Here is a 13,732-nt window from a genome sequence, read left to right on the forward strand (position 1 = left end):
TGATTAGGAACTGGAGGAGGTATCTTATTTTATTAGAAGAAAAATGATGTCATTAGTATATTTGTAATTACATTTAAATGTTTTAGGAGCAATTCCTTTGACCTTGATTTATTTTTAAAATTCAGTTACCTTTGAGCTTCAAATAAATATGCAAAATACATAATTTTTATTTAAGGAAATATATTTGGATATATAAAAACTTGAGTTTAGCTTCCGTTTTAATTTGGGAAATGCTGTATGGGTAAAGATGATTGACATTAAGAAGTGGATTACCTGCCACATTTTAAATTATTTATCATTATTTAACCACTGTATTGACATGACATAATAGGGATCACTGACCCACAGCACAGTCCAGGGGACAAATTGGAAAAGCAGGTGAGGTTATTTGGGCACTTGTGGAAACAAGAGCATCCATGAAAAATCACAAATGTTTGACACTGTTGAATATAAGATCCCTATGACTTAATATGGATTATTTTTCTGGTTCCCAGCTGAATAGATGACTATGGTTAGACAAGCACATAATCAGTTAATTTTTCTGTATTGAGTAATTCTATTTTATGTTCAGTCTTACAAGATACTTGAGAAACAAAATTGAAGCCATGTGTTCTCAAAACATGTTCATGGACTAGTTAATAATCCTTTATCACTTTTTGCTTTTTGTTGAAAATTACTCTGGTTGCAGCTACATTTTTGCCTGAGCCATAATCATATATGTATGATATATATATGACATCATTAAGCCATATTTCTAATACTTGTTTTACTGAACTACCTATCACTATATCAAAAAAATTAAAATGCTATTTTGTAATTAAAATTAATCCATTAGAAATAAGGGACATTAATTTTTCATCTTTAGATAAATGTCCTAGTACTTGTAAACACAAATTCATTTTGAATTAAGTCATGGGTTTGCTTTTACAATGGTTTTCTTATGCAGGTTAAGCTTTGCAAATCCCCTTGGATAGTTGAAATTTGGCCTCAATTACATACCTTGAGAAATTATTATCAAACTGTAATGATCACATATTCAACATATTCTAAAATAAAATGAAAGAGATTATTATACATTCTTGTGTTGAGCAGTATCTTCTCTCTTCTAGATAATGTTTGATATTTATTTTGTCATTAAAGAACTTAAAATATTGGGTAGACAGTTCCTGCCCTTTAAACACTCCAATAACAAGGCAGATCAGTGTATTATAAGATGCTTACAAGAGTGATTTAGATAAAAGCAGAGTTAGAATTCATAGTAATGGTGAATTAGTCTTGACTACTTACCTACAAGAAGAGAGTGATTTAGCGTATTACAGTATTATCTAACTAGTTTTATCTGGAAATTTACTGAAAGATAAAGTTGAATCTATTGGACCATGTATTTCACCTATTTTTACCATCTGACTTTTTAATATGTTTATGCTTGTATTTATGTGATATCTACATATTTATACTAATTTATCCAAACAAGATCTATGTATTCTAGAACTCTACTATGCAAAGTATTATCAGACCTGCAAAAGACATGGTGCAAGGAACTTGCGGGAATACAGAATCTCAGGTTCTGTGCTTGATTTCCAAAGTCAGAGTCTGCATTTTTACAAACTCCCAATCTTCTGCCTGTTAAAGATTGAGACAAACCATTCTAGAAAACATTATTGGGTAGAATATCAATACAGTATTTCCTCCTCATGTGCATGTATGTATGTGAGTGTATATATAGAATGTATGTGTGTAAATATATATGATTATTTCTCAAAAAATGGACTCAAAAGTTCTATGAAATTGGTTCTGTTTTAGCCAAATGCTCCCTCACTCCCCCACCACCTCAAACTCCATGTGCTCTTACTCAGAATTTGCTCAGAACTTTGGGATGTTTTCCTTAGATTTTAAGATGAACTCTTGGCTTATTTTGACGGTCCTTTGGGAAGAGAAATGGAAGATTAGGAAGTAATCGTAGTAGTAAAGTCTGTTTTTTAAAATGGAGAAATGTTTCAGAGGTAGTTATAAAAGTCAGTGTAATAGAACGTTTTGAATAGCACTGGTTGATCCTGACAAGCAAAACACATTTCTGACTTTTTTTTTTTTTACTTTCCTTTTGATGACTTTATAAAAATCAAATGAAATCTTTGTAACTTACAATTAGCATTTTTTAATAATTCAGGCATTTTTATATTGATAGCATAAACTTGCATGTTTAAAGTAGAGATAGGTTAATTCAGTGGATATTAGTTAAAATATAGCAAATTAATTTGTGCAACCTACTGTGACTATTTTCAAGTCCAAAGTTTAGTCACTGTCCCAAAAAATCACAACACTTCAAGAGGCTTTCCTGGGTTATTCTATTCTAATCAGCCTTGAACACTTAGGTAATGGAAGATTTCCTATAAAGTTCCTCGTAAGTATTTTTTCTAAAGTTTTCTTTGCATACTGGCAAGACCTTTCAGATACTTTCTCTATTGTTGTCTTTGACTGTGTGAACAGAATGAAGTCACTAATGTTTTAGTCTTTCTCTAACTGTAAAATGATATGCTCTAAAGAATTTTGCAGCTCTAAGTATGATTTTCTAGGTGGGGATTCCCAGTCCTTTGGTCTTTCCATTAACTGAAAAAATATTTTTTGTTGATGTTGTTGTTGTTGTTGATTCTCTCCCTTTCTGAAATTTTCATCTGTCTTACCATCTCCAACTCATTCTCTCTTAACTTTATTTTATAACATTTACTCCTACTCAATTGATTCTGGTAATTATACATCCTCTGTCTGCTTTTTGAATATTTTATATAAGAGAATTGATTCTCCCCCACTGTTTATATTTATGACTTTTTGTGATCCTGCTGGACAATTTCATCTATTCCAATGGGTTAAGCTATTACCAATTCACTAATGATTGTTTAACTTGCAGTGTCTAACCTGCCTTCCCTTCTGGGCTTATCTTCTAACTATTGGCTTGATTAACTACACTTGCATCTTGCCATGTCCTACACAGAAGCCATTATTTCCCCACCTTTTCTCCATACCCCAAATTTGATCCACCAAAGTTCTTGTCAATTATTTGTATCACTGGTCAGCCAAGCACATGAGAGAAGAATCTTGCCACCCTCTCCCATTTTTTAGTACTCTCATCACCTCTTGCTTTTTCCTTTCCTAGGCATGCCTTCTCCTTTAAGTTCACCTTCTTGAAAAAATCGTACATTTATCTTTCTACTTCCTCACTCTCCATTTACTCCCTCAGCTCAATGTTTACGTGCTGCCCAATTACTCCTCCAGAACTGCAACCACCCAAGTCATCAAAATCTTTGGCTGTCAAATCCAGCTGTCACTATTCAGTTGATATTTTATTGAATATTTTTCTTGCATGCACTACTGGCCATGAATTCTTTGTGAAACCCTTAAAAAGTTTTAGTGATATGTTCATCTCTTCTAGCTCTCTATTCTCTATTTCTTCCTGTCCTTTAAGTATTGGTATATGCTAGGGTTTCTTTCATCCATGGCCAACTCATCTTTCTGCCAACACTTGGTTTTTGTGGATGAACCTATTTTTTTAATAGTAATTATTTGCAAAGGAAATTATTCCCAAAAGAAGAACTCCAGTGAAGGTCTTTGTCTCCTAGTAGTTCATCTATCCTTGACTTTTCCTTGGGCCACTTTATGTAGATACACCTAAAATAGAAATTGTTTTTACCTCATGCCCATCCTTGCTTTTACATTCCTGACTACCCCCTCCCTCAAGCCAGAGATTGAAAGGCCTCCTAGAAACTTCCATCCACCTAATTTCTTGTAATCAATCTATTATGAAGTGTTCAACATCATACCTTCTAGATCTCTCTTCTAGATCAAGATAAAAAAAAAAGTATGAGATGTTTTTAATGTGTCAAGCACTAGGCTTAGACTTTATCTGTACCATTCCAAATCTTATCTAATCCTACAACATCCCTATTAGGGAGGATCTATTATTATTAGAATTTTACTAAGAGTAATAGAGTAGGGGCAGTCACCAGTTTAGTCTGATTCTAGAGCCCACTTCTATCACCACATGATATTGGCTATTCTGTTGCAAAGGGATTCCAATTGGTCTCTTGGCTCCTAACTGGTGTTTTTGCTTCCTCTTTACTCTCCCCCACTTAAATATGCCAATATGATCTTTTAATTTTTATTTTATTTTATTAAGATTTATTTATTTTAGAGAGACAAAGTAAGAGTGAGGATGAGCACGGGGTGGGGGGCCAGGCAAAGGGAAAGGGAGAGAGTGAATCACAAGCTGGCTCCCCGCTAAGAGAATAGGCTATGTGGGGCTTGATCTCAGGGTCCTGAGATCATGACCTGAGCTGAAATCAAGAGTCAGAAGTTTAACTGCTTAACCAACTGAACCACCCAATTGCCCAGCAAAATGATCTTTTTCTAAAATGCAAATTGAGCAGGTCTCTCTTCCGTCCCACATCACTTTCAAGCCCAAGCTCCTTAGAAGGCTTCACAAAATTCTTTTTCACCTTTCTCTTTCCTATCCCTCCTGCCTCCTCTTTTTCATACCCTCTCACCTCACCTCAAAAATCTATGCTCCAGTAATAGAGGCATTTGTTATTTATTCCAGAAAGCATGCTTTTCAAATATAGTCTCTCTTCTCAGAACTCTTCTCTTCAAAATAAAATCTTTTCTATGCCAATCGCCATCTATTCCTTTAGAGGAATATCCTTTAACCCCTAACTTGAATTGTCCCCAACCCCCATCCCACACTATAAAAAATTCTACCTCTATCTAACACTTGCCATAATGTGATTCTAAATTGTTTTAAAGGACAGAGACAAGGTCTTCTTCATGATTTTACCCTCAGTGTCTAGCACATGATAAGGTACATGTTAAACTGAAATACATTCTGTTAAACTGAAATATTAGGTGAACTAAACATTGCAGAGGTTGGTCATCGCCCTCTTCCTCAAAGCCCAAATCCAGATTTTCTTTGGGTTTGTTTCACCTCATGCATGTATTTTAATTTCATCTTGTGTTTTCTTTCTTTTTACTAGATTGTAGTTCAGCTCATAGTACTTTAGTTTTACTTTTAAAATTGCTTCAGATCTCGTCATTCTGTTTCTGATTTTCCCTCTTCACACTCAGCAGTGGTTCTCAAATGTTGGGATCACCACAAGGATCTCCTGAGGAGCTTGTCACATTGCAGGTTCCTGGGTCCCAGCCTCAGAGGTTTAATTCAGTAAATCTGTGTGGGCAGAGGGATATGCATTTTTAATAAGTATTTTAGATTGTGGAAATTCTTTACTTATTGTTTGATGTCTCTTGATTTAGAGAGTCTATAATTGAGAGATCTTGTATTGTTTATATTATATTCCCAGGCCAAGAATTGCTTCTTACCCATTTTCACACTATTGTAGTTTCCTTCAAACATGAATGCCTCTTTCCCCAGTGACAGCAGTTAATTGTGAAGAGAGAATAGTGTGAGGGGAAGCCAATGTATGTGGATATCAGCACATTGGCATATTTTTCCAAAATGTATATAAATTGCCATTCCAAATAAGACTTTATTTTCTTTCAAGTTTCAGAAAAATCTAATCTAACCCTAGAACAATGGAACTGTGCCTTATGGAAAGACTAAAATTGTGTTGCAACTTTAAAAAAATCCCAGAGTCACCATTATCTGAGTCCTCTGTTCAGTATCTGTCATTATTTTCAATTCTGACAGACTTGGCACTTGAAGAGGGTTATACAGCCTCCGGTGACATAATGTGGGAAGAAGTTAGAGATACAAAGTAACAAGGCATACATAGAAAGTGAGCAGGGCCACTCTTCCTCTCACTTCCTCAACCCACCTCCCAACCCCCCACCCCAGCCAACAAGCTATTCTCAGAAGCTCTTAACTTCAATTCATGTGAAAATTGTGTTTTCTCATTAAAAACGTCGTGTTTGTGAAATGAATATGTTATTAGCAAGGCCTTTTCAAACCCTTATTTAGATTCTACAACTTAGTGCTCTAAAATTGATCACTGATCTTAAAGTTGTCAACCTATCTTTACTTTCTGGAGTTGTGCAAGGAATGTAAGTCTTGCTTTCTGTTCAGAATAGGAAAAGATAGATGAGAAGGAAGATATTTGAGTAATCATTTTCTGGGGGATGTTTTAAAGATAAGTGAGGATAGTTCTCAAAATATAAATCACAAAATTATTCAGCTGAGATAGATTGCAATTATATTATCCAACAAGGGAACTGGAAATAAGAGAAATCATTTCTAGACATGGTGTAAAGTGAGAAAGTGCTAGGACACTTTATTTAGCCATTGGATTTGGAATGTTAAAGAAGAACAGTGTCCAACTATTATCAGATTGGAAGTGGCTGAAAAGCCGAAAGTGGAGCTGTGAATTATGCCATGTTTATCTCATAGAACCCAGAGATCTTAACAGAGATGGTGAGGGAGAGGGGTAGCAATGTGCTGTTAAGAACTTCAGGTTTGATTTGCATTATACCCACAGCACAGAAAAAAGTAAATGCTGGCCAGCAGCTATTCCTGGGGCTAGGTTTGTTCACTTCTAGGTTTGTTCATGGTGAAGTTTACTCCCCAGTTTGGAAAACTAAAGTATATCCAATGTACATCGAAATCCCTGTGCCAAATCTATTTGAAAGCCCTGATATCACTTGGTACAGAACTGAAAAGACTTCCTGATCTGGGGTGTGTGGTACTGTCCTTCTGCACCACAAAGGACTCATAAGAGTTATGATTATATTGAATGTAGTGAAGGAATAATCCTAATTTTCCTTTGAATTATACAATCATCTTTGATTTTTTTTTCTTTTTAAATGAAAGTCTCCTGTTCTTATAATACAAACATCTTCTGGCATTTCACTTTCTCTTCCACTCACACTGCCATATGACACTCCTATCAGGCTTTCTGCTTTCTTCAGGGAATTAACCTACAGAGCATGTATAGCAAACAATAAAATAGTTGCTTTTCACTGGAAATAAAGAACGGGTGTTTTTCCCTACCTTCCACCGCTCTCTACCACTGCCCCATCACAACTTCTGGATTTCCTGCCTATTGGCGGCGCACCCTTCCCCCCCAGCCCCACCCCTTGCTCACAGAGCTGTCTGCGAATCTCCGAGGCTCCTCCGCGTGCTGTGCGTTCCTCTACAGCGCTCGCTTCCGACGGCACTAGGACCCAGGGAAGTCCCTCAGCGAGGTTCGAGGAAAGGCAGCCAGACTCCTCCTTATCTCCAGTGTCAAACTTGACATCAGCTTGCGAGCGGAGCATGGTAACTTCTCCAGCAATCAGAGCGCTCCCCCTCACATCAGTGGCATGCTTCATGGAGATATGCTCCTCTCACTGCCCTCTGCACCAGCAACATGGATTGTCACCTCTCCATCCTCCTCCTTCTCAGCTGCTCCATTCTCTACTGCTTCGGGGAACTGATTCTCCAACCTTCCAATGAAGGTAAGCCAGGTACAGCAAACAGCCCTGCCCCGAAGGGCTAACGCTCTTCAAAGCACGTTCTCACTGAAACCTTTTCAGGTCCTTAAGGTGCCTCAGCATAAAGCAGTTTCCTCTGAGAGTAAACTAAAGATGTGCTTTTATTTTCTGCTGTCTTCTAAAAGACTTTAAGAGAGAATTTTGGATTGCCTAAACCTAAAATGTGTTTTTACTCTAATACCAGTTCAAACAATTACCTTGTTTGTCAATTTTAAGCAGATAGAAAGAAAGAAAGATCCTGAAAGAAAGATCCTCCAGTTTTACAACCCACGATGTTAATTGCCAAATAGCCATGGCAGTATTTTATTTCTAATTATGACCATGTAGTACTCTGAGAAGTTTAAAAGAAAATTAAACCCTCCTCGCTAGATTCTTTAGTATGTTTAAAGGTAATGACAGGTTGTTCCTACTTAGGATCGTGGCATTTATGAATGGAATAAAGGCAAATCAGAGTTTGTTGAAACTGATGGTGTGTGTGTGCTTGTGTGTGTGTGTGTGTGTGTGTGTGTATTGTGGTGTGTGGGTGTTTATATTGCAATGCTGTATTGAAGTGATGTGTATCCCGCCAGGCGATGGTTTGCTCTATGGTACAGGTTCTAATGAGCAGCATATGCCACATTAACATAAGTAATATTTGCAGGAATTACAATAAGCTTAGGTTGGATTCTCTTTGTTTAGGGTTTATATACAAATAAGGGAACGTATTTGCTGAAAAGTGAAAAGTTCTGGGTAGGTATAGTAAATAACTGAAAAACAAATTAAGAAAGAATGTCCATATGCAGCAAATGGCATTTCCTGATGTTGGGTTATTTATTTTCCTTCTAAGGGGTGTTCATTCTTTTTCAATGGATTAAAGTGCAAATGTAATATTGAGGACATGAATGCTTCCTATATAAGATTGTGTATTTGATGGATACATTGCTTTTTTCATGTATACCTTTTGTGATCTATTCCTAATGATTTGTGAATACAATCACTGACTCTTAAGACAAAGTTCTCTAAATAATGAGTGCTTTAAAGCAATACTTGCAACTTTGATTTCCTTTTAATCATTTTGAACTTATGATAATAACATTTAGCAATGTTTTGCAATTTAGCAATACTGAGCAAGATGTGAAAATGCTTCTTTACATATTTTGTCACTAAAAATATATTGCAAGCCAACACTGTTGTATACTGTGTGCATTATCTAAAAAAGACTAGTAAATACTCAAAATATTAGGAACTTTTTAATTAGATCTAAAAACTGCCTTTCATATTTGGTGACCTACTTTCACTGCTAATAGAGCACTTTAATTTTGTTCTTTCCTTAGTGACTGCCATTATCAATTTGACGGATTTCATTAAATTTTTCTGTGTCTTTTTTTAACTGGGAAAGTGAAAATTCTAAAATATAAGGATCAAGAAAATCATTGGATCACCTATAAGTGACTTTGTTTTTTTTACAAATAAAATTAAAATCTTTATTTGAAAGTAATGGCCAATCATTTTTTTATTGAATGAAAGGCAAGAGTATCATTAGTATAATGAGTAATATATCCGTAAGCTAAAATTAGTGTTGTTAATCCTATTTTTTGAAGATATTCAAGAGTTGACAATAACTAGAAGTCTAACAATATTATTCCCATACTGCTATGATAAATTGTATTTCTCCAGATGGAATATTTATAAACTAGTTAGATAATGGATTTTACTGAATTAATAATGCACAGGGATAGAGCTGAGAGAGTCAGTATTTTTGTGGAAAACATGACCCTTCAGTAAACTGCAAGAGGAAAAAAAGGACCCTTGAAACTTATTCATGCTTATATAAAATTACTGCAAATTAATTTAATGAAACAGGAATAATCAAATGTAAATTTCTTTTAAGCCACACATTGTATATGTTTCAGTATATAATGTATATATGATTATGCAGGCAGGAATGTATATAGAAAGGGAACTATATGCAGAACACTGACACAATTACATTTAATTTGTTTGGATAAAAGTTTATCCATTTTTCCTGGCATTATTCTTTCCAGATCATGTCTTATGGGTAATGTCTCCTTTCCCTCCTGAGGTCATGAAGGGAAACTTTGAAACAAAATTTAAAATGAGTGATTTAACTTGAGTAATATTTGAGTGAAATTTTAAATATTAATGCAATAGCTTAGGTCTTCATAGTTGAGTTGAACAACATGAAAAGTGAAAACTCCAAGTATGTGCCAAAATTTCCATGAAATTCTTCTAACAATATCATTTGAATAGAAAGTAAAATGCTTCTGAAAATTCATATATTGAGTGGAAGTAATAATGATAAGATGAATCTGTTTAATATAGCTTTTGGAATACCTTTTGAGAACTGAGATATAAAATACTAAATTGTATTTAAAATACTATGCTAAAAATTTTATTTCAACACCAAAGAAAATTTACTAGAAATCTACTAATAAAATTTCTTAGAATTTATTTCACAATCTATTATGAAGTTAGACATGATATAATTAAAAGGTAACAAAACCAAGCCATTGAGTTAATTGCTTTCCCTTATGTGATATTCTTTTAATTTGAGGTCTGGTAGTCAAATATCAATATTAAAATGCCATGGGCATATGATTATAAAGTTAAAAAAAACTTAGAAAAAGTTTCATCTGAACTTTCCTTTTATTAATCCAGTTACCAATAACTTTCTAATATACTTTAAAGAAAATGATGCCAGGTGATACTGTCTATCACTGGCCTCCTCAACGTTAATAGATTATTTGTAATTTCAATGATTGCTTAAACTAACAATTGGCCTCTCTACTTAAATAGAAACTTTATTAAAGCTGCATAGAATATTGTTAAAATCTTATCAGGTCTCTGTTTACATGACATACCAATAAAAGACTTCCAAAGGGAAATCACTATTCATGGTAAAATAGCATTGCTACACTATGTGTTATTTAAGAACTTCATATATTTGGTCCCTGTTCTGATCCCAAATGGATGATCATAATAGTAAATAAAAATAACTTTGCAAAGAGGTAAAAACTTGCTATAAAATGGAAGTATCAATCTCTTTAGCAATGGATAAAGTATTCTCTTTAAATACTTTTTTACGTTTGAAGGAGTCTGAGGAGACTGTACTGCAAATTCATCAGTACATAAGCACTGAATCATTTTTCTATCCAGAAGCATTTGTAAATTTGATTAATATTTACCCATAGAGCTCTTTACATTGGAAATCAAAGTTTTCAAAATAAAAGTAAATAAAATTAAATCTGCATATTTATATACTACTTATTTTGGGAGACTTTTATTGGAGTGGCTGGGACACTATCTTTGAAATGTATTTTACTGAACATAAATCTTCTAAGTACTAGAGGCGACTATGTGATTGTTCAAAGCTTAAAAGTAAAATCTGCAAATGAACACTGTATGCTTCCCTTTGACTACTAAGCAAATGTTAGAGACAAACATTTAAACAATGGATTATTCCGTTTTTAACAAACACTATAAATTGGCATCACTTTTCATATATAAACACTTATCCTCAAATAATAATACATTGTGATTGAAATATTTATGGAGACTAAGCTGTCATATCTTTATAGGTGTTTTTTTTTTTTTTTGAAGAGGGTTTACATTTGCTTTTAATAGCATTTCATCATGCTAGACTAAATAATTGAATGCATTATACATTTTCGTAATTTAATAGCTTCCCTAATAGCTACCCCCACCCCCCAATAGTTATAACTATGCTATTTGCCTGGAGGTAGGAGAAACCTTAATTTCACTATTTTATAACCCACAACAGTTAACACTTGACCTAGGTCATTAACAGGATTATCAGCAAATTTGTTTAAGCTTTTACTGACAACCTGAATTGCTACGATAATATTTTGATTGTGCCGGAAAGAAACTTCTTGTAACCTCTCAAAATCTATCATGAAATTAATTCATTTTGAATCTGTATCTTCCCAACAACTAATACTGATAATAATAATTCAAGTGGGAAAAATGTCCATTCTCCTCACTCTTCCATTTCATCCATTACACCATTCTAGTCCTTGTCATAAGTGAGCAATTAAAAATTCTTTTAAACAAAAAATGTTCTGGCATTAACAATAGATTTATAAATACAAGCCAGCTATCAAGTTTTCAAAATTATACTTTATTGTTGGTACTGTAGTTGATATCACTTTTCTGCCTATTTTAAGATTTAAGTTCAATTGGATATATTTATAATTCAGAAACAACTGAAACTATAAAAGGGAAACTACATATAATAGGATGCCATTGCCACGTGTTACATCATGGTTACATTTTATATAAAGTTGTATTTTCCATGAAATGCTAGATGTTGGGAGCAAAAATGAAAAGCACTTAAAATTAATGTAAATAATTTTAAACAAAATATTCTAAACAATCAAAACTTGAAGGCATTTTTTTTAACATTGTTTAGTGGGTTTAGGAAGTTTCATGTGAAGTTTCTTAATTAATTGAATATAATTATGGTTTGTGCCTTGCTCATGTAAACAATTAGTAGTTTCACCTTGACTCTTAAGAAACTTATTATCCTTAAATAAAAGATTTAGTAAAATTCTTTATTGTATTAATATATTATCCACATGTCAATATTCAAATTTTGGTGTGTTTTTTAACACCCTCACTTCTATTAGCTTCTCATAGTAACTTTCTTTATAAAGTACCTTAAATGTTAAGATTGTTCTCTGAAGCTTTGGAATTTGTCTGAAATAAAATATATGCAATTTTTAAATATCAAATAATTGGTTACATATGCAAAGGATTTTTAAAGGCAAAACATATTTTCACAGTATATTTGATTTACTAACTTCAACGCAAATGGAAAGAGCAAGGACTGTTCTTGAGAGTTACATTTTCCAAGTCATAAAATCTTCAAGTAAATATTAATAAAACTTTCCACAAATCGTCAAAACCCGATAAGTTTTTACAGACATTTACTTACTAAGAAATCTGTGATTTGGGTTACCTTTGATTTTAGTCATTCCCAGTGATTTTGTTTGGCACAGATACTAGATGTAAGGGGAAATATGTATATCTTGGAAGAACACTAAATTTACAAATCATTTTCTGTCAAGATCCTCAACTTTATTTTCTAAGATACACCCTTTTCCTTTAAAACATTTAATAAACCTTGTTCTTTTAATTCCTGTTCATTAAAAGATTTAGAAAAACAGATGCAGGTGTCTCGTTTTGGGTTCTGTTTTCAGAGATCTGGATTTTATCACCAGAGAGGGTCAGTGCAGGGCTCTTACAAAGTGGACAAGTAGCTTTCCACAGATTGTTCAAATAAAGGGATGACTGGTGGTGTGAAACTTTCATTATGTTATTCATCCAGGTATACCAAAAAGTAGGACTTGAAATTTGCTTCTCAGAAATTTGAAAGCCTTAGACAATTCTTTCCTAATGTCTTTAGAAATAAAAGTAATGTTGTGACTTTTATAAAATGCAAAGAATCCCAAGCCACAAATCAAACTAGGAAGACACTCCTGGTGGGAATCGGGGTGTGGGAGCACTGCTCCCCTTAAGTTCAGTCTCTGGGTCCTTTACAAACTGCCTAGTATCAGGTAGTTCTTGAAATCTGGCAGGAGGTTTTCTCTTGGAAAAGTCTGAAAGTCAGCAAGTTTTAGTTTGTTTCCTACCAGATTTCTCTGAAATAAAAAAGGGTGGTCGATTACAAAGAAAAAAAGTTTTTGCAAGTGAAAAGAAAATAAAAAGTTGATTGGAAAGATGGGGAAGTAGAGACGTGCAAAGGTTCTAAAACCAATGTTAATATATAAATATTTTGCTTAAAATAAAATATTTATCACTTAAAACATCTGGCTAATCAATTTTTATTAAAACCCTAAAAACCTGCACACTTAAAAAAAAGCAGGGGGGGGGATTGCATTGTTTCTTCTCTAAACTTTATACAACTTTTGATTTTCCCCAGAAGAAAATATTTATCCAGGAAAGTTTTAAGAGTGTACGCCAAAGAATGCTTCCTCCTTTGGATGCCTGGGCAAATGCATGTGGAGGGTGGATGGAATCAAAACCAGTTCAGCAAATAAAGCCTCCAACTTGGGAGTGATGTTATTAAACTGGAAGCCCTGAGTGTGCAGCCCCCTCCCTCCCTTCATTTTCTAACCCATGTCCTGCTGTTCCAGTCAAAGCAAAGGGTGAAAATCCACATAATCCAAACCAACATGGTGAAGTCAGAATAATAGGCGAGGAAGGAGGGGGAAAACAAGTGGCAGCACTGTACAAACAAACT

General features: G+C 34.1%; 1 protein-coding gene across 2 annotated transcripts in view; it reads left to right on the forward strand.

Annotated features, from left to right (window-relative positions):
* The first annotated feature begins 7,234 nt into the window (after positions 1–7,234).
* The window catches only part of EPHA3 (EPH receptor A3), a 378,318-nt gene continuing 371,820 nt past the window's right edge, over positions 7,235–13,732 (forward strand). For both annotated transcript variants that reach the window (XM_047722433.1, XM_047722443.1), the window contains exon 1: positions 7,235–7,434. In XM_047722433.1, coding sequence (XP_047578389.1) covers positions 7,347–7,434 — 88 coding nt within the window. In that variant the 5' untranslated portion in view covers positions 7,235–7,346. The remainder of the gene's footprint in view (positions 7,435–13,732) is intronic.

This window comes from Lutra lutra, chromosome 1 (genome assembly GCF_902655055.1).
Source record: "Lutra lutra chromosome 1, mLutLut1.2, whole genome shotgun sequence".
Classification (NCBI taxonomy): domain Eukaryota; kingdom Metazoa; phylum Chordata; class Mammalia; order Carnivora; family Mustelidae; genus Lutra; species Lutra lutra.